This window comes from Choloepus didactylus, chromosome 15 (assembly GCF_015220235.1).
Source record: "Choloepus didactylus isolate mChoDid1 chromosome 15, mChoDid1.pri, whole genome shotgun sequence".
NCBI classification, from domain to species: Eukaryota; Metazoa; Chordata; class Mammalia; order Pilosa; family Megalonychidae; genus Choloepus; species Choloepus didactylus.
Window position 1 is genome coordinate 50,452,948 of NC_051321.1, and position 19,053 is coordinate 50,472,000.

The 19,053-nt window shown below is 34.8% G+C and overlaps 1 protein-coding gene and 1 pseudogene across 7 annotated transcripts in view; one reads left to right on the forward strand and one right to left on the reverse strand.

The window, feature by feature from the left end:
* PCDH15 (protocadherin related 15) overlaps positions 1–19,053 on the reverse strand; it is a 1,822,477-nt gene that overhangs the window by 191,539 nt on the left and 1,611,885 nt on the right. For all 7 annotated transcript variants that reach the window (XM_037804906.1, XM_037804907.1, XM_037804908.1 and 4 more), the window contains one exon: positions 11,749–11,865. In XM_037804906.1, coding sequence (XP_037660834.1) covers positions 11,749–11,865 — 117 coding nt within the window. The remainder of the gene's footprint in view (positions 1–11,748; positions 11,866–19,053) is intronic.
* LOC119510704 lies at positions 15,569–16,108 on the forward strand (annotated as a pseudogene).

The following is a 19,053-nucleotide window of genomic DNA, read 5'->3' on the forward strand; positions in this document are numbered from 1 at the left end:
CAGGTTTAAGTTAATATAATCCATAGGTCTGCAAGACAAAAGGCATAGTTATATACTTATATCTTTATCTCTCTTTATCCTCACACTTCATTACTACTTCACTTTCCAACCAAAAGGAATCATATTAATGCATTAACTTTACTACTGTGATACATTGTTTTTATTGCTCAGCAAATATTCACCCTCTCCTTCTCCCATTGATTTTGGGCCTGTTCATGTGACTTGCTTTGGCCAGTGGGATGTGAGTGACTGTGGCTCCACTAGAAGTTTTATGTGTGATTGTGTAGTTAGGCAAGTTCCCTTGTAATCCTATTCACTGTGCAAAAAGCAGAACTTGTTTGTCATGGGTCCCTGAAGGAGAAGATTTGGAATGTTAGCCAGGCCCCAATATAACAGATAATTTCCCTGACACACTGGAATTTTTCTGAGTGCTTTGTGATTCTTTGACAACATGGTAAAGATAGAGTTGGGGTTGTGGGGAGGAGCAGGCGAAGGTCTTTGTCTTATAAAGGTGGGTGGAAGAGCTAGGCATGAAACTGGACAGGTTGCGAAACATAGTACTGGTGGCGGTCTGGTCGAACCAAAACCTGAATACAAAATACTCAGGTCTGGTACTTGTAATTCAAACACATTCTGAGAAGAGACCAAGCATGAAAACATTATCTTGGTGGTGCGGTTCAGAAGCCCAGTTTCTTTCTCACCCCTAACACCTTCCATCCCCACCCCAGGTTGCTGGGCCTCTGATCTTTATAAGCTTTCCTAGAAGATAGAGGAAAAGGACAAAGAGAAGGAAACAGTTAGAGGGCAAACAATAAATGTAAGAAACTTCAAAGGCTGAAAGCATAAAAAATATCAGAATAAATAGAAGAGAATAAACATAAATACAGCAGTGACAGGCAATTTACTCTGTTAGGCAGCAACTGCTCCACATAAATATTTAATCCTCACAACTATTTTTTGTCACCATTTTAAAGATGAGAGAACTGAAGGGCAGAGTGATTAAGTGAATTACTCAAAGCCAGACGGCCAATCGGTGGAAGCTTTTAGTTGAAACCAGTCAGACTCACTCCAGAGCTCACCCTCTTAGAGCCACATTTCTAATTTTCTTGTGCTGAGGATCTATATATTTTGCATACTGAAAGAGGTCAGCATATGCCAAACACAATTAATGAGAAAAGAACATCTAAATATATATTAATGAACACATTTAATTTTAAGAAGAAAGAATCCTACAAGCAGAAAAATAGAAAATAACTAAAAAGGAGAAATAATAAATTTGACCTCACACTCTACAATGCTAAATACAGAAAATAGTGGAAGCCTTTAAAGTCTATTAAGTTGTAATTTGTATGTATAAGCAAAAGAAAGTTTCTTAAACATAAGAACTTACAAATTACACATTTATGCACACTTCTCAAAAAATTAAAGACAAATATAAGTAAACTAAGAGATGCCACAAAATGAGGAACTTAAAAATTGGTGGGTCAGAATATGAGAGGAAAAGCATAGCTCATATATAGGCTTAAATATAGAAATAAGTGTAAGTAGTTGTAAATGTCTACCAAATATAATTAAGATGCTATAAATAATTTTTGTAGAGAATGCATATAATTATTTAAAGAAACTGTTACAAAAACAAACTGATAGCATCAAAAACAAAAGAAATTGAACTCCATTAAAGCCATACGCCAAAGTAATTCAGACACATGAAAAATAAAAGGGTAAGCAAGGGGCATCAGGAAAGCTGAGGCTGATTCATCATGAAGATTATAGGTGAGTTTCTAATCAACAAAACTGTGGCCCTTTATTTAGATTTCCTTCTCCTTGCCCTATCTGTAACATCTTATACCATTCATTTCCTTCTTTTCATTGGCATTTTTTTCTTTAACCTGCACTGCATCACTAGGAGAGTTCTCTTCCGCCCCACTAACCTTGTTTTCTCTAGCTCTTTCCACTCTCAGACTCCGGCCCAAGTCCCTAAAAGGGCATAACCTAAGGATTTATTTCTAAGTTTTTGCTTCTTTCTGATTATATTTTCTCTATTGGAGAATGTATTCACTCTCACAGCTTCAACTTCTACATTCACATCTCTTTCTTGAGCTCCTAGACCCATATTTTCTGTGTGTTCCATTCCTGACCCTTTAAATGCAGCCAGATCATCTTGGCATCCCACTATCAAAACAGCTCTGGAAACCCAATATCTGCCTCAGAGCTTCTTCCTAGAATTCTTCTTCCCTTTGATCTGTGCAAAGGAGAGCTTGGCACCCACCTTTCAACTGCTTCTAGCCTCCTCTTAACACTAGGTACAATGCACTCCTTGGTTTGATGAATCTATAACTTTGGGCAAGATATAAGCCTCCCACCAGTCCCAGCACCATGGTTGCTTGATGGATCTAGGTACCCCCTAACTTAGTTCTCTCAGCCTCCACACCAAGGGTAGGGTAAATAGAACAATTTTGATCACTCTGTAGATAGTTACACTTAGATGACACTTAAAATTTTGTTATTTTGCCTAAATTGAGCCCATCGTTTTCTCCTTCAAATAGTTCTCTCTTCCATCTATCTTATTTCTATCAACTCATATCAGGAATAACTTTATTACCCCAGCTAGAAACTCTGGGTTCACTTTTGGTACTACTTTTATTCTATCCCTAATCTCCAACTTTCTGCCCATTCTCCATTGGATCTTCCATTTGAAGGACTATTTCCTATTTTCTCCATTTCCATGCCCAACTTGTTCATTTCATACTTAGATAATGGCAACAGCTGCTAACTTGTCACCTAGCTTTCATTTATTATCTCATCCAGTGAAGAGTGCATATCGCAGGAAGTTAATTGTTATAATATGTAGCCTTAATTTTGTTATTGCCTGTTCATAAGTCTTCAGTACACATCCATCCTCTGTATATTATATTGGATCTCAGATTCTCCAATATCATATCTATGACAATTCCTATCTACAAATGAGTCTTTAAAAACAACCCTGACATATTCTTATAATTAGCTAACATTTATTGAATCAGACATAGTAAAAATCATGTTACACAAATTCATGAACATATGATGAATATTATTGACTGCAATTCTTTGATACCTTCCCTTTGCCCATTTTCTCCATTAAATGAATCCCTCACATTTTAAAAAGTTGAATTCCTGCCCAGAATGGGTTCTTACCATACCAGGACATGTTCATCCCTCCATTTTCTGAATAACTATAGCATTTCTTGTATTTTTTCATACACATAATCATGGCCTTATCGCTATATCTTTATCTTGTCATATCCTTATTTGTAAGGGTATATTTTTTATTTTTTATAATTTATTTAATGTATGAAGTATTTAGTTTGTTCTAGAAACATGTTTTATTGTAACTGTACTGCCTAAGCACTACTATTCAAGAATATGGGAGAATTGTGAAATGGATAAAGGCAAAACCAAGATTTACCAGGAGCCTGGCTTAGAGGGTGTTAAGGCCAAGAATGCAGGCTGTGAGAAGCCAGAATGCTCTTATCTGTCCCTGTTTCCTCTGGCAAGAAGTTCAAAATAATCATTTATTTAAGCCATGAGGGAGGTCTATGGGTGAGCCCATGGGGAGCCTGTTATGTTCACTCAATTCTCTTAGAAACCTATCTTGTTTAAAAAGTGTATTGGGAGCCTGAGCCGATGAGGTTTATTCTCACCAAAAGGAATAAAGGAAATCATTGATGCATCACTGGGTGACACTTCCATAAAGGTTAGAAAAAATCTTTATAGACATTTCCATTTTTAACAAAAGGAAAATTCCCCTTTTATCCCTGGCAAACATTGCAGCTTCCAAATTAGAAGAGTAACATTTACATCTGAAACAGTTAATGTTAATATTGATCTCAAGTAAGTTAACAATATAATTGTTCTTGAAGGGAATCTATAAATGACAAAAAAAGAAAAAAAGAAAGAAAAAGAAAATGACACAGAATCTTAAATCTCTTTGATAAGCCTTTTCTAGAAGTTAATCATACCTAAACTTTGCTCATAAAACCTTCCCTTTTGTACTCATTTACACTTTCAAATCTAATTATAACTCATTGTCGTTTTAAAGATCAAGCCCCAAATGTTTCACAGTGTTCTTTCTCTCTAATTAACATTTGAGACTAAAGGGACTAAGACTAGGACTATATCACTGCAATTTTCACGAACTGACATGCCTGGTGAAAATAGTTCCTGATTATTTCCCTAACAGCTATGAGTTGAAGGAGAAACACCACTGAGCTATGTATATTTCCCACACATGCTCCAGGGTCAGCAATCATGATTAATAGCTGTTGCTCTTTAAAATTGGAATTTCCGCTACATTGCTAGCAATAACTTAAATCGATACAGCATAACAACATCTATGTTGTGAGGGATGAAATATAGATCTGTACAGATATCAATGAAAAATGATACTGTACAGCCATATTATCTAGAGATAAAAATACAATCTTATAACACTCCTGGCCCTGAACAGTTTTATCTATTGCACCCAAAGCAAGCAAACAACTAATTGTGGATGAAGATTATGGGTTTTCATTCTTCTGTTACACCCTTTGCTAGGATTGTAAGAGAACAACTATTTGAAGGTTAAGCATTTTGAGAAGATGGCCACAATTACATGGCATAATCTGGTGACAAAATGGCATTTCAATAAAATATGACATATGAATTGTAAAAAAGAAAAAAAAAGACCATCTTTTTCTCTCTCTAGTGATCAACAAAAGTGTCTTTGAATGATTGAGATGGACATTAAAGCTACCTGTGACTCACTTTACAAATAAATTCCTCAGGTAGCTTGTCGGAATTCCGAAAGGCCAACAAAACTCTCAAATTCCAACAGTGGTAAAGAATACGCACCCACTTGCAATTACTTGTCTCTTTAGAAATATGTTTCTGAAAAAAAATAAAGTGAGAATTCTCACAATATTTGGGAACTGATTTTAAAGTCAATTACCAACCAGAGTTTCCAGGATCTTCTTTTGTGGAGCATATTTATTTCATAAATCACTATCAAAGCCTGCAAAAAGAAATTTTAAACATCGATATAATTCTCAAAATAGTTATTTTTAGATGGATAAGGATGAGTGTTATTCAATAAATAAATGGTGGCTAATATTTATTAAGGATTTATATAACTTATGTCATTTAATCCTCATAAAGAGACCAATGAGGTAAGTACTATTATCATTGCTGTCTTTCAAATGAGAAGGCTGAGGCAGAGAGAAGGAAGAGAAATTCCCTAAGATCATGTAGCTTGCAAATTACAGGGGGAAATTTTGAATCTAGGAAGTATGTTTCTAGAACTTGAGCTTTCTACCAATATATTCTACTGAAGAAACATGGATAAGAATAAAAATAAATTATTATTTTTTGTTCAATGAGCAGGGTGCACTGCCAAGCTTAGACCTGACAGGGATACTCATGAGCTATTGATACACATTTGATAATCCTTTTAGGGTGTGTGTGAAGGCTATTTATTGCTGTAAGTAGCTTTAGTTTTTGTCTTTTGTGGAAGAAGAAGGGAAAAATTTTGTTACTATTTGCTACAATACTGAGAAGTCTATACATTATATAATTTAAAAATTTTTAATAGGTAAAAACTAGAGACAAATTAAATGCCTACAAATATTAATTTGTAACATTCTAATTTAGAACATTTAAGATCAGGAATTGTGTTAAGTGATTAGTATATGCAAAGAACTATTTAAAAGCTTAGAATACAAAAATGTTTCAGATACAGTTTCTAATCTTAAGAAATATCTGGAATATTGTCAGATTGCCTGCTAAAGCAGTAAAAATTTTTCATAAAATTGAAGGTTTGACTGGGTTATAAATCTGCAAAATTTATCTAGCAGTCTTTTTTAAGGAGTGCACCCATTTAAAAAACTACAGGGAGAACAATAATTTAATTATAATAATATCCCTTCTATTTAAAAACTATACTATTATCTCATATAACCACAAAACATTTTTGCTAGTTGTTAAATTATAACATGAACAGATATTTGTACACCGATGTTCACAGTGGCATTGTTCACAATTGCCAAGAGATGGAAACAATCCAAATGTCCTTCAACAAATGAGTGGGTAAATGAAATGTAGTATACGCACAATGAAATACTATGCAGCAGTGAGAAGGAACGAGGTCATGAAACATATGACAACATGAATGAACCTTGAAGACATAATGCTGAGTGAAATGAGCCAGACACAAAAGGAGAGATGGTGTATGTTTTCACTTATATGAATTCTGTGAAAAATGTAAAGTAAGTGTCTTATAATGTAGAACATAGGGGACCTAGAGGTAGACAGAAGTTAGTGAAGGAGGAATGATAATCTAATATGTACAGATATGATAATGAGGATGAATGTAATGGTACGGGAATGGTCAGGTGTGACTATGGTTAGTTAATGGGATTATAAGTATCGGTGACACATTGAAGGCAAACATGTTTGTAAATGGTTGTTTAAAGGCATGTAACCCACAGAGTAGCACCACAAACCTAAATAAGTGTTAGCACGATATACTTACAAGGTATGACACTGGTGCAGAGGGCTAACAACAGAGTGGTATATGAAATAACTACCCGTAACATATTAAAGACTATATTTAAAAGGAATATCTTACCAACACTACACTGATACTAAGGATGAATAATGAGCAGCTGGTAAGAGCTTTAGGATGTATTATGTTATGATAATTGTCTAAAGTTGAGACTGATGATGATAGTACAGCTAAGTGAAGATAATGTAAGAGACTGACTTTTTATCTTGGGATAGAATATATATTAAGTGAAATTAGGAACCCACTACTTAATAAATTAAGCCCTTGACATGAGGCATGCTCTTGTGAAACTTACAGTTGTAAAGGGAGTCTGAGCCCTCCTATAATTATGCCTAAGAGGCACCTCCAGCGAGCCTCTTTTGTTGCTCAGATGTGGCCTCTCTCTAAGCCCAACTTGGCAAATAACAACCACCACCCCATCACCACCCCCACCCATGAGGGACATGACTCTCAGGGGAATGAATCTCCCTGGCAACGTGGGACATGATTCCCAGGAATGAACCTGGCAACTGGCAGTGTGGGATTGAAAATGCCTACATGACCAAAAGGGGAAAAAAAGAAAGGTAACAAGCTGAGGTCACAGTGGCTGAGAGATCCCAACTAGGGTCGAGAGGCTATCCCGGAGGTTTCTCTTATGCAAGCTTCAGAAAGACATCCCAAATGGCTGCAGTATGCCATGCTCTTACCAAAAGTAGTCCCCAAATGCCCAGGTCTCTACCTGAGATCCTATAAAAGATTCAGTCACTAAGTTTTATACTGAAACTATATATATACACACACACACACACACACACACATATATATACATATATATATATACATACATACATATATATATATATATATATATATGTATATTTTTAGATCTTAGGGTGTTGGAATAGCTGGAATGAGGTAAATGACATGGTGGAACTGTACCCTATAACATCCTTTGAAATTTTCTTTATAGCTTCCTGTTGAATTGTACTTTGAAAGTCTTCACCTTCCGGCATATACCCTATATTGCATAACAAGGAAAGAACTGAAACTGTGGAATTGTCACCCATAACAATTGTTTAAATTACCTGTATAACTGCTTGTTGAGCTGTACATCGAAAGTTAAAATCTTTCTGTATGTATATGTTATATTTTACAATAATGGAAATAGCTGAAGTTGTGGAACTGTGACCCATGACATTCTTTGAAATTTGATCTCTACTTGTTGAATTGTACTTTGAAAGTTATTGCTGTTGTGTATATATGTTAAAGTTTACAACAAAAAAAAGCATTAAAAAAAAGAAACATAACCAATGGCAAAAGAAGTGTTATCTTCCCTTGTCTGTCTTTAGTATTATAAAGTATGCATGAGCCTAAACAGCAACCTCATTTCCATAACTCCTCTGAGAACATTTACATAGGTCCTAAATGTAAAGTTTTAATGCAAATATAGTCAAGTTTTTTGTTCCCCTACACAGCAACATTAAGAACATTTATTTACTTGTTTATTCAACATTAGTAAACCCCAATCATGATCGAGGGACTCTCCTATTTTCCATGTACAATGGTAGGATGTGAATTATCCACTGTAGTTATTGGAGGCTTGACTTAATGCATGTCACATATAATCTCCCATTCCATACAAAATGTCCCTAAGAGATTATTCTCTTTTTCATAATCAATCAAAATATGCTTTATTCTCTCTCTCCATATATGTGTGTGTATATATATATATGCGTGTGTATATATATATATGCATATATATACATACACATAAAAACTTTATTATTGTTAATAATAGCCATGTTCTATTTACTGCCTTAATTTAAATAAGAATCTTAAAAATTCCTAAAATGTATTAAATAGAAAGATTGGTACAATGATAAGAAGTTAAGCCTTCCTGGGTTCCCCAAAACTTTGCTCTCTTGGAAATGAGCAAAATGTGAGCTCCATTTACTTATCCTGATTATTTCATGTCCATGTGCTCACTGAGGACACTATTCTGTTGGGCATTTACCCTGCCCTCAAAGAGAACTCCAGCATAATGGGGTTTGGCCTGCAGTTTCAGAAAGAAAAACTAACATGTAAAGGGAAATTACACTTGCAGCTTTGCTTTGTGAAAGTTTTGAGTGAGAAGTCTCTGATGAGCAGAAAGAAAAGGTTAGCATTTTTTAATAACCAAAATGATCAGTCATTCACTACTCTCATCTGTGAACTACATAATGTCAATGCTGTCACAACAGCAAAGCAGAAAATAAAAAGTCCTAACAGCTTTAATTCAGTGGGAAAAAAAATTCCTGGAAGATTTTTTTACCTCCTCTAGAGCACTTTAGTTTTGTACAACATGCATTTTATAATTCTTAATTTATATTCAGCAACGATGGTCTATCTGGCTTTCAGATCTTACCCTGTTTCTCCATCTGATATTTCAAAGGATTTTGTTGTTGCTACATTTTTAGTGTACAATAGGTGTTTTTCACTTCATTCCAAAGACTCATGATGCCTTGAAAGAGATGTGGCCAGACTCGTAGTGATGAAAATTATTATAGCAAAATAATAATAACAACTAATATCTACTGAATGCTATTGAAGTTACAGAAGCTATGCTAAGCATGCATTGCCTCATTTAATTCTTGCAGGCCTCTAAAGTCCAAACTGAGGCTTAGAAACATTAAGAAATTTTCCCAGAGCCCCAAGTAATTAAATTTAGAGGCTCTGGTTCATTTTGTCAATCCTGAAGAATATAGAAATAACCATTAATTTATTAATTTATTCAAATGATACTTCCTATCAGACTACTAAGTTAAGGATAGTATTAGTACTATTAGGCATAGTATTAGATACAAACCAGAATAAATTTTGATTCCTGACCTTACGGACCTTACAGTTTAGACTGGAAGAGACATCATTAAACTTGCAATGTTATGATAAGACACTTGCAATCCCAAGTAGTGAAACTGACACAGCAGCTCTGAGAATATGAAGTTGGAATTATTTTCTAATTAATTAATAAATATTTAAAACTGTTATGGATTTTAAATACTTTGGGAAACCCATACAAAAAATATTTATTCGGTCTTTAGGCACCAACATAAAATTATAAGTGTGGAAAAATATGTTATTTAGTATTAATCTACTGAAATTTTTCAGGAATTGAGATTTTACTTTGGAATGCAGTGGGTACAGTCAAATTGCAACTGTGTTCATTTAAGGAATCCAATTTGCAGCAATGCTGCAAAGCACAATGCTGAATAATAGTTATGCCAAAAGAATATTAGTGCTTTGAGGATCAAAACTGAGTCTGATCGTATTTATACTTAGTAACTCAAATAAGCACACCCAAATGAGGCATGCTCAGTGTTCCAAACAGAATGATTGGCATCTACCTTTCATCTATTGAAAAGTCTGCATCAGATAATAAATGCCAAAAACTAGTCCTGGGAATGCAAAACTAAAACTTCTAAAAACATGTAGAATACAAGCTTGGTAAATTTCTGTAAAACAGTTTCAGTGTGTGAAAACAGGGACTTCTCTCTAAATAAGTGCCTTAGATGAGTAATTTAGTTTTGTTATACAACAGATAACAGACCAAGACAGCTTCTCTCATCCTGAGGGATGTGATCTGAATGTCAAGCCAAATACCAAGGCCGAGGGTCCCAAGGTGAAGTGAGAATTTTGCCATCCACACCAAGTTTTGAGGTTCTCCCACATAGCTGAACTGAGGATCACTTATATAACCTTAGCTATTAATGTCACTTAATGTAACACTATCTTAAATTCTGTGATAATGAAAGTGTTTTAGAAATACGAGATTTAAAAATGCTGTGTTTCTTTAACCTCATTTAATTCAGTTGCTATAATTTGTACTTGAAGTTCTGTCCTTCCTATAAGATTGAGTTGCTTGAGAGCAAACATTAGTACAATGACCAGCATGCAGTTGGTGCTCAAAGCACATGTTGAATAGAACTGAGTCCATATTTACTGATTTCAAAGTATTTTGTATCTGTGACAGTTGACTTAAAAAGACAAACCACCAATTTCACATTCACTATCTCTATTGATATGTTCAAGGCTATGAAATTTTGCCTATCATATTTCCTAAGAGGTAATAAATCAGCTTCAAAGACATTTTAACACACTAAAGAAAAGGAGCTTCTGAATTAAAGGTCACCACTTTCATGTTAACATTATTATTTTTCAAGTCCTTATAGTCACAATAGACTTTATACAATTTGTCACAAATGAAACCAAAGAATGTCATTACTGCCAGTCACCTTTTACTAAATAAATAGTATTACAGAAATACTATTTATATTAGCAACAGAAAAGAGAATTTCTAAGTCACTTAAAAGATTCAAGTTTTTTTTCTTCTATTTTCTCACTTTTCCAAAATGGCCCATTTTCTTACTTTCACATATAATTCTCTAGAATCTGTCAGTGACTGACTCACTCAAAGTATAAATTAAAAGCTCTACCATTTGGCTCTTATGAGAATAAAAAATATTTATAAAGTTCTCAAACTCTTTATAGAGAGCAATTTTACATAGGTGCTATCATTTCCATACACTATTTTTAATATATTAAGAAAACATCATTAATGTTTTAATTAATTAATAATGTTTTAATTAAAATCTGTCTTGCAAGATAATTTTGGATATCCCGAAAGAGGCAAAATTCTGTATAATAAAAAAGTTTATTAAATATATGCCAAAAGTAATGTTAATATTTTAGCTAGTCAAAATAAGCATCTCCAACATAAGTATTATGTCTATGCTGAATTTAGAATCTGCTAACAAAATAGCCATATGTGAATAAACTGAAAGTGCTTAAGTATAAAACCTACCCAAGATTAAACTAAATTTACACTATTCTAAGTAAAGAAGGGTGACAGTGATTCCAAATGTGGATGATTCTTTCCACATATATTTATCATTAATGCCAGACAAATTGGTAAGGAGTAACTTTTAAATTCTAGTAGAACAAAAAGTGTATAGCTATTTGTTTAGACTCAACAATAATTAATTGAAAATATGACCTGTAACTGGATGAATAGACAAGACTGCATAAAATATATGAAAGTGAGTAGAGTGAAACTCACACGAGCCACCTTTGTTGTCTTGGGAACTGCGTCATTTATGAGTGCTAAAGGTTTTCTTCACTACAGTGCAGAGTATTAATCAACATCTTCTACTTACAGAAGGGTCAGCATCCTCAGCATAAACGGTCGTGATAAGTGTACCCTTGACTGCGTCTGGAGCCACCATCCCTTTGTAGATTCGTTTACTAAACACTGGAGGATAATCATTCATATCCTGTAGAACACAATTAAGAGTTTAGTTCTTCAGTTGAAACCAGGTTAGAGACATAGTTACGAAGCACAGACTCTCTTCATATCACACAGCCACTGTCACCCTTCCATCTCTCAGTTCCATTATTCTCACTTCTGGTTGGCAACCCAGAGGAAATTGCCCGAGTTCTTATACAATATTAATGTCCATGTATCAACTTTAGGCCATTCTACTTTAGTAAACAGTCTGTCACCCACTAAAATACACTTTTTAGAGACTTAACTGATACGACAAAAACTTTCTGTAAGATACTTCTGGCAGCATGATTTAAAGTTTGCTTCTTGGAGAACACATGAGAACAAATTCATCTAAAAAAAATACCGTTCTATGAGACCAGTGTAGAAAATAGTATTTTTTGTTGTTTTTGTTGTTGCTGCTTTTTAAAAAGCTCTTTATGTTTCTGTTCAAACTGAAAATTATTTTACATACTTAGAATAATGCCATGATTAGAACATTTCGAATACAAACTGTGAAATATCCTTTGATGCCATTTTGCAAGTGTAAACTGATAAAAGGATGTTTTTCACTGCAGCACACTACAAAAATGATACACAGAATTATAGGTACTTAAAGATAGTTTCAAAGCAATTTATATGCAGCATCTTATTTTATTTTCATAATTGGGAGATAAAAGTGCAGTTTTACTCACATAGTAACACTCATTGAACAAATATGTATCAAGCACCTACGATTTTTTGACCTAGTGCTAGGTATTGGGGATACTGTGATGACACAAGAAGATGTCTATGTAATCTACAGATATGGCAGAGACAAAATAATAAACCAAGTGCCCTGAGAGGAAGACCTTTTTATTTTTCTGAACCATTTTATCTTTTAGGGAGAATTGCACGTCATTTTTTTCCTTAATAAATAATTCTTATTAGCATGATTGATTTCTATTTTTTTAATACACTTTTTTTTAATGGTTACACTCTGCAGTGTTTAGGCTACTTCAGGTCAAGTATATGTGGGCCCAAAGCTGAATTCATTAATTATTTATTCCTTCTCTCTAGGTCATCTTTTTCTTACTTGCTATTGAAACAAAACAAAAAATTCTTCTCAATAGTCTTTGATATTCACCCTGATACAACAATTTTTCTGTGCAATGTAAATTTGAAATACACTAATTAATTGATTGTAACCTCTGCTTTTACAAAGAGGTCAGGATAATTATCTACTACACTCAAATAGAGCTTGCTTTTCTGTTCACAATAGAGTTGACTTCAGAGTTGTGGATATGAATAACTCTGCAGACTCAAATAAGAAACAGAAGGTCTTGAACTGTAAACAAAACTGAAAAGAAAATCATTTCCACTGTTTTGACATATAACATTCACAATCTCTTCTATGAAAAAGACTTCCTTTATAAATTATAAACTTTAAAATCTGAGCAAGTAAGTGAACTGTGTGGGAAGCACTGGTTCTCTATAATGAGGACAGTGTAGCATGTAGATACTGAGGTTCCAGGAAGGGGGTAAATATACAAAATATTTGCATGCACATTTTCTCCTGCTCTTTTCAAGAGTGTTAATTTGATTAATGAATGAATCTTGCAAGTAAAGGATTAAAATCACCTAACTAACTTCTGAAGCTTAGCAAAGGTAGAGCCTAAACATTGCAATTTTTCCATATCTGAGTTTCCAAAGTCACATAAATTCAATATGTTCACATGACTTTTTTTTTTTTTTTTTTGTCCTTCAGGGCTAATTTAAAACCTTAATGTTACTAGGCACTGTTAGGAAAATTTGATTCTTTAGAAAAAAATTATCTGTGCTTTTCCAATTGTAGTAATACAACTGTTAACATTAATAAGTAAAATGGCCTTCTTTTCCTTTGCTGGGAAAGTATTCACTAGATTCACATTCCAACTGAATGCACAGAGGACATTTTATAATCCACCCTCACAAACTGATTAGTCAACAAGTTAAAGCTTCAGTAAATAACTGAAGACCATTAAAGGATTGGTATGACCACCCCCTGCCCTTTCTTTTTTTTTGTTTGTTGATGACAGAACGAATAATAGATCAAAGCAGTTATTGTGGCAGTATATCTTTTTATGGCCCCGTGAACATATTTTGGGGTTACAATCTTTTATTGTGGTTAAAATGCACAGCAGTTGCACACAGTTCTTCCACAATGCATTATTTCAGATGAGAAAATTTATTGAAATTCAATGCCAACGAGTATAATCAATAGTTCATTATATTTATGCTCCAGGGACATCTGAAGAAAAACGTACATAAATCTGCTTCTGTACAAATCCTCTATTTGCAGCAAATTCAGGAAGGATATGCTCCTCTCTCTAAAAGCATGCCTTTTTCTGTTGCTCACTAGAGGGGAGTGTTGGCAAAAAAAGAAACATTTCCTTTTCTGTCCTTAACAATTTTATTGAGACCCAAACTAGTTTGCTTCTTATGGTTATACTTTTTGTTGGTATGAACAAAAATCAGTTTTTGTGTTTCAAAAGGCTATTCTGAATGTTACCATGGTTCTCAACTAACATGATGCCATGATCTTAAAAACAAAAATGTTGTACTAGTAAACTTGCAATTATTTTCAAATGTCAAGCAATTGATACTGCACCTGAATGTACAGTTAGCTAACAGGAAGAAAATACGTTTTACTTATTTTTAAAATTGATGTCTAAAATAAGCACAGAAACCCTTTCTACTTTTGAATACTACAAAACAGATTTAAGGAATCTTATAATGACCACCTACTTGTGAGTTTACAAATTAATGATATAAAAGTAAAAAGAAGGAAATGATTTTTTGATTTTTTGGAATCACACGTAAAAACTCTAACCAGTTATAGTCAAAGTATCTTTAATTTTTAATAATGATGAAAATATGATAATGTATGTACAATGCCGGCACTTCTTAAACTTTCATGCATGCTCCATGCAGAAGTGCAGATGGTATGAAGGGGATGGAATGGTTTCAGTTATTACTATACTATTTCCAAGCACATGAACTCCCTAGCATGTGATCTGTTTGGCTGCTCTGTCCTCCAAAATCCCTTGAAGCTTACTGAGCTGATACCCCTCTTCACTGGCAGACTATACAGTTGATTTCTTTTCTGCCTATTACCAGTTCTGTTTTCCACTACCAGACACCCTCTATTTGTTTGCTGTTCCAGTTGCTATTTCTCAAATTATCTGCCTTTTGCTGGCTTTTTTTTTTTCTCTTCAATTCCTAAAATTTTTTAAATTCTTCTATTTTTGAATTTCGAGCTATTCTGGATTCTTGGGGGCAGTGTATCCTTGATGTAGAGATAAATAAGAGTTATGCTTTCCCACAAATAGCAAAGAGTACTCAATGGTTCTCAGTACCAAAAATATTGCTGGTGCTCCTACTGTGCATCAAGCAATACCCTAGAAGGGGGAATATGGTTATAGCCAAGAAAGGCATGGTGCCTGCTGGTACTGAGCTTAGAGATTAGTGTGGAAAGCAAAAATTAAACAAAAAAATTCAAGCATCATGAATGCTGTGGAAGAGAAAACAAGAATGTGATGAGAGCATATTGCAAGAGGTTTAATGGAATTTAACATAGGATGCACCCCAGTTGCCTGAATTAGTGCCTTGTTCACTCATGAATGCTGACTGGCAAACAGTTCTTTAAGATAGATGGCAAAATTAGAGGAGGATGGGGGCCTAGAGTGCCAGATATGGCCCTGCGGGTCCTGGAAGAAGCGTTGGGCATGGGTTTGACTGCAGCTAGGGAGACCGTAGATGCGTGGCCACCAAGGGGACCTACGGCCTGGAGCAGGTCATCATAACTGAAGCATCTGAAGATGATTATGGATATGAAGAGATACCAGGTGATAATTTTAGCATTCCAGAAGGTGAAGAAGATCTAGCAAAAGCAATTCAGAGTGTCCAAGAACAGGCTACAGACTCTTATTTTGGAGCAGAAAACAGTTCTTCCTTCAAAGCATGCAGTGCCTGAAATAATAGAAGACTTGCCCTACAATTTCCTGATCAAAATGGGAATGACCAGAACTGTTGACTGTTTTCAGTCTGCAGGGTAAGAATTATTACAGTAGAGGGTAACTGAACCTAGAGATGTTGGGGTTGTTCCAGATGTCTACACCCAGAATATGCTTTTAGAAAGCGAGAACAAAAATTTGAAGAAAGACTTGAAGAACCACAAACAGTACAAACAGTTGACAGCTGCATCATTTTACATTCTCAACAGCAATGAATGAGTGTTCTGTTTCTTCACACTGGGCCCTCAGGGATCAGCCATGCCAAGGAACACCAGTAAGGCAAAAGAAAGAAAGTCAGCAACAGAAAAATGGTGAACTGGCTTTTTAAGTCCTGGTGGATACTGATGGGTGCTGGAAGCTGCTTTTGGGGAGAAGGCTGGAACCGAAGTGAAAACCGAGGCTAGCATTTGCTTTGGGACCTCAGGGATCTGCCAGACCAAGAACACCCAAATACAAAGGAAAACAAATCAGCCAAACAGGTGCATTGACAGTGTAGATGCTGGTGGGGTGCAGGAAGCTCCTGATGCCCAGAGAGCCGAAACCAGTGACAGCCTTTGCACTGGTCTTTCAGGGATCTCTCAGACTCTCTTTTAACTTCAACCCCAACACTGGAGAACAGGTTTCCTCTGCTCACCCTGGACCCAGCCAGTCACTCCCAGAAACTGAGCTGTATTGCCACAGCTGCCTCCATTTTCACAACTGCTGCCACAGGCCAAGGAATGAGGGGGTGGTCACCGTTTCCCACTTTCATTTACAAAAGCTGAACCCTTGATAGCCTCTCCCTTTGTTGGCACTCCTATTATCTAATCTGGGATTAGACAGAATTACTACCTATTCACTCTAATCCCCCTTTTTAGCTCACTCATTTTTCTGGTGGAGGGAACAATCTATATAACTTCCTACTCCACCTTTTTCCCTTCACCATTATTTTGCAAAGTGTTTTGTTAATCTATTTTGTGTTTATATTTAATATAAGATAACTATAACATAAAATCACTCATAATTCATCAATTTATTGCAAGTAAGACAGTTTTCATTGACTTAGAATAAATAGATTTTCAGGAAAGTTTAAATCCTTCTTGTAAAAGACACATAGTGTTACTAATAATCATGTGTTGTGATAGTTTTTGTCTAATAGCATTGGCATGCTTTTTTATTAATTAGATAAATAAAGCTGGGAGAGGAATTGAGTATATCTGTAGTAGTATATTAAACAGTAATAGTAATGTAATGATACTGCTGCTGCTGCTGCTATTAGCAGTAATATTCATTGAGTATTTTCTGTGGCCAGACAGTATGCAAGACACTTTATTGAAATATTTAATTGAGTACTCTTTAAGGCCATTATATACCCATTTTACAGGTGCTGAATCTGATGTGTGCAGAGGGTACATAGCTTTCCCAAGGTCACATTGCTATGAAGAGTTATCTTCAATATTGAACATGATGTTATCATACTAGAATCTCTCTAACGAAGCAACTAGACTTTATAGCTGTTTTTTAGAGCAGTTTTATTGAGATATATTCACACACCATACAGTCCATCCAAAGTGTACAGTCAGTGGATTTTAGTATAATAACGAAGTTGTGCATTCATCAGCACAATCAATTTTAGAACATTTTCATAACTCCAAAAAGAAACACCCCATACCTCTTAGCAGTCACCTCTCAATCCCTCTATTCATTCCCATCCCTACATAACTACTAATCTAATTCTATCTCTATAGATTTTAATTATATTTACATTTTTACAAATGGAGTCATACCATTTGTAGTATTTGTGTCTGGTTTCTTTCACTTAGCATATTGTTTTTTTTTTAAATTTTTATTTAGAGAAATTGTGGGTTTACATAAAAGTCATGTAAAAAATACAACACTCCCATATACCCCCCTATTGTTGACACTTTGTGTTGGTGTGGCATCTTTGTTACAGCTGATGAAAGAATTTTAAAATACTGCTATTAACTGTGGTCCATAGTTTGTTTGCATTAGATATATTTTTCCCATATACCATCCTATTACTAACACCTTGGTAATAGGGATGTATGTTTGTTATAATTCATGAAAAAACATTCTTATATTTGTACTTTTAACCGTAGTCATCATTCACAACAGGATTCACTGTGTTATACAGTCCCATATTTTATCTTCTAACTTTCCTTCTGGTAACATGTATGACTCAAAACTTCCTCTTTCAACCACATTCATACACATAATTCAGTGATGTTAATTGTGCTCACAATAATGTACTACCTTCACCACTATCCATTTCCAAACATTTACAATCAACCTAATTAGAAATTCTGCACAAATTAAATGTCAAATTCCCATTCTCTCCCCCGTATCTCCTGGTAACCTATATTCTAGGTTCTAACTCTGTGATTTTGCGTATTATAATTCATGTTGGTGAGATCATACAGTGTTTGTCCTTTTGTGTCTAGCTGATTTCATCCAATATGATGTCCTCAAGGTTCATCCATGTTGTTGCAGGCATATGGACTTCATTCTTTCTTATAGCTGAATAATATTTCATCAAATGTAAATATTGCATTTTGTTTATCCATTCATCAGTTGATGGACACTAAGGTTTCTTCCAATTTTGGCAATTGTGAATAATGCTGCTATGCACTTTGGTGTGCAAATGTCTGTTTGTGTCCCTGATTTCAATTCTTTGGGTATATACCTAGTAGTGGGATTGCTAGGTCATATGGTAGTTCTATACCTAGCTTTCTGAGGAACTACCTGTAAGGTAGTTTTGTTTGAAAGACGGGCAACAAAGCCAAATAGGCAGGTATTGAAGAAAAGTTTTATTTGAGAGAAGCCTCAGGGCAGCCCCCGCCAGCAGAAAGGCTGCTCAGAGGGGAAAACATGCAGTCCTTTGAAGCAGAAAAGTTTTGTTTTTCTTTTTAATTTTTATTCTGGGGAGGTCCCATTCATCAATTTTTTCTTTTGTGGCTTGTTCTTTGGGTGTAAATTCTAAGAAACCATTGCCTACCACAAGATCTTGAGGATGCTTTCCTACATTTCTTCTAGGATTTTTACAGTCCTGCCTCTTATATGTAGGTCTTTGATCCATTTTGAGTAAATTTTTGTATAAAGTTTGAAAAACGGATTCTATCATTCTTTTAGATAATTATCTCAGCACCATTTGTTGAAGAGACTAT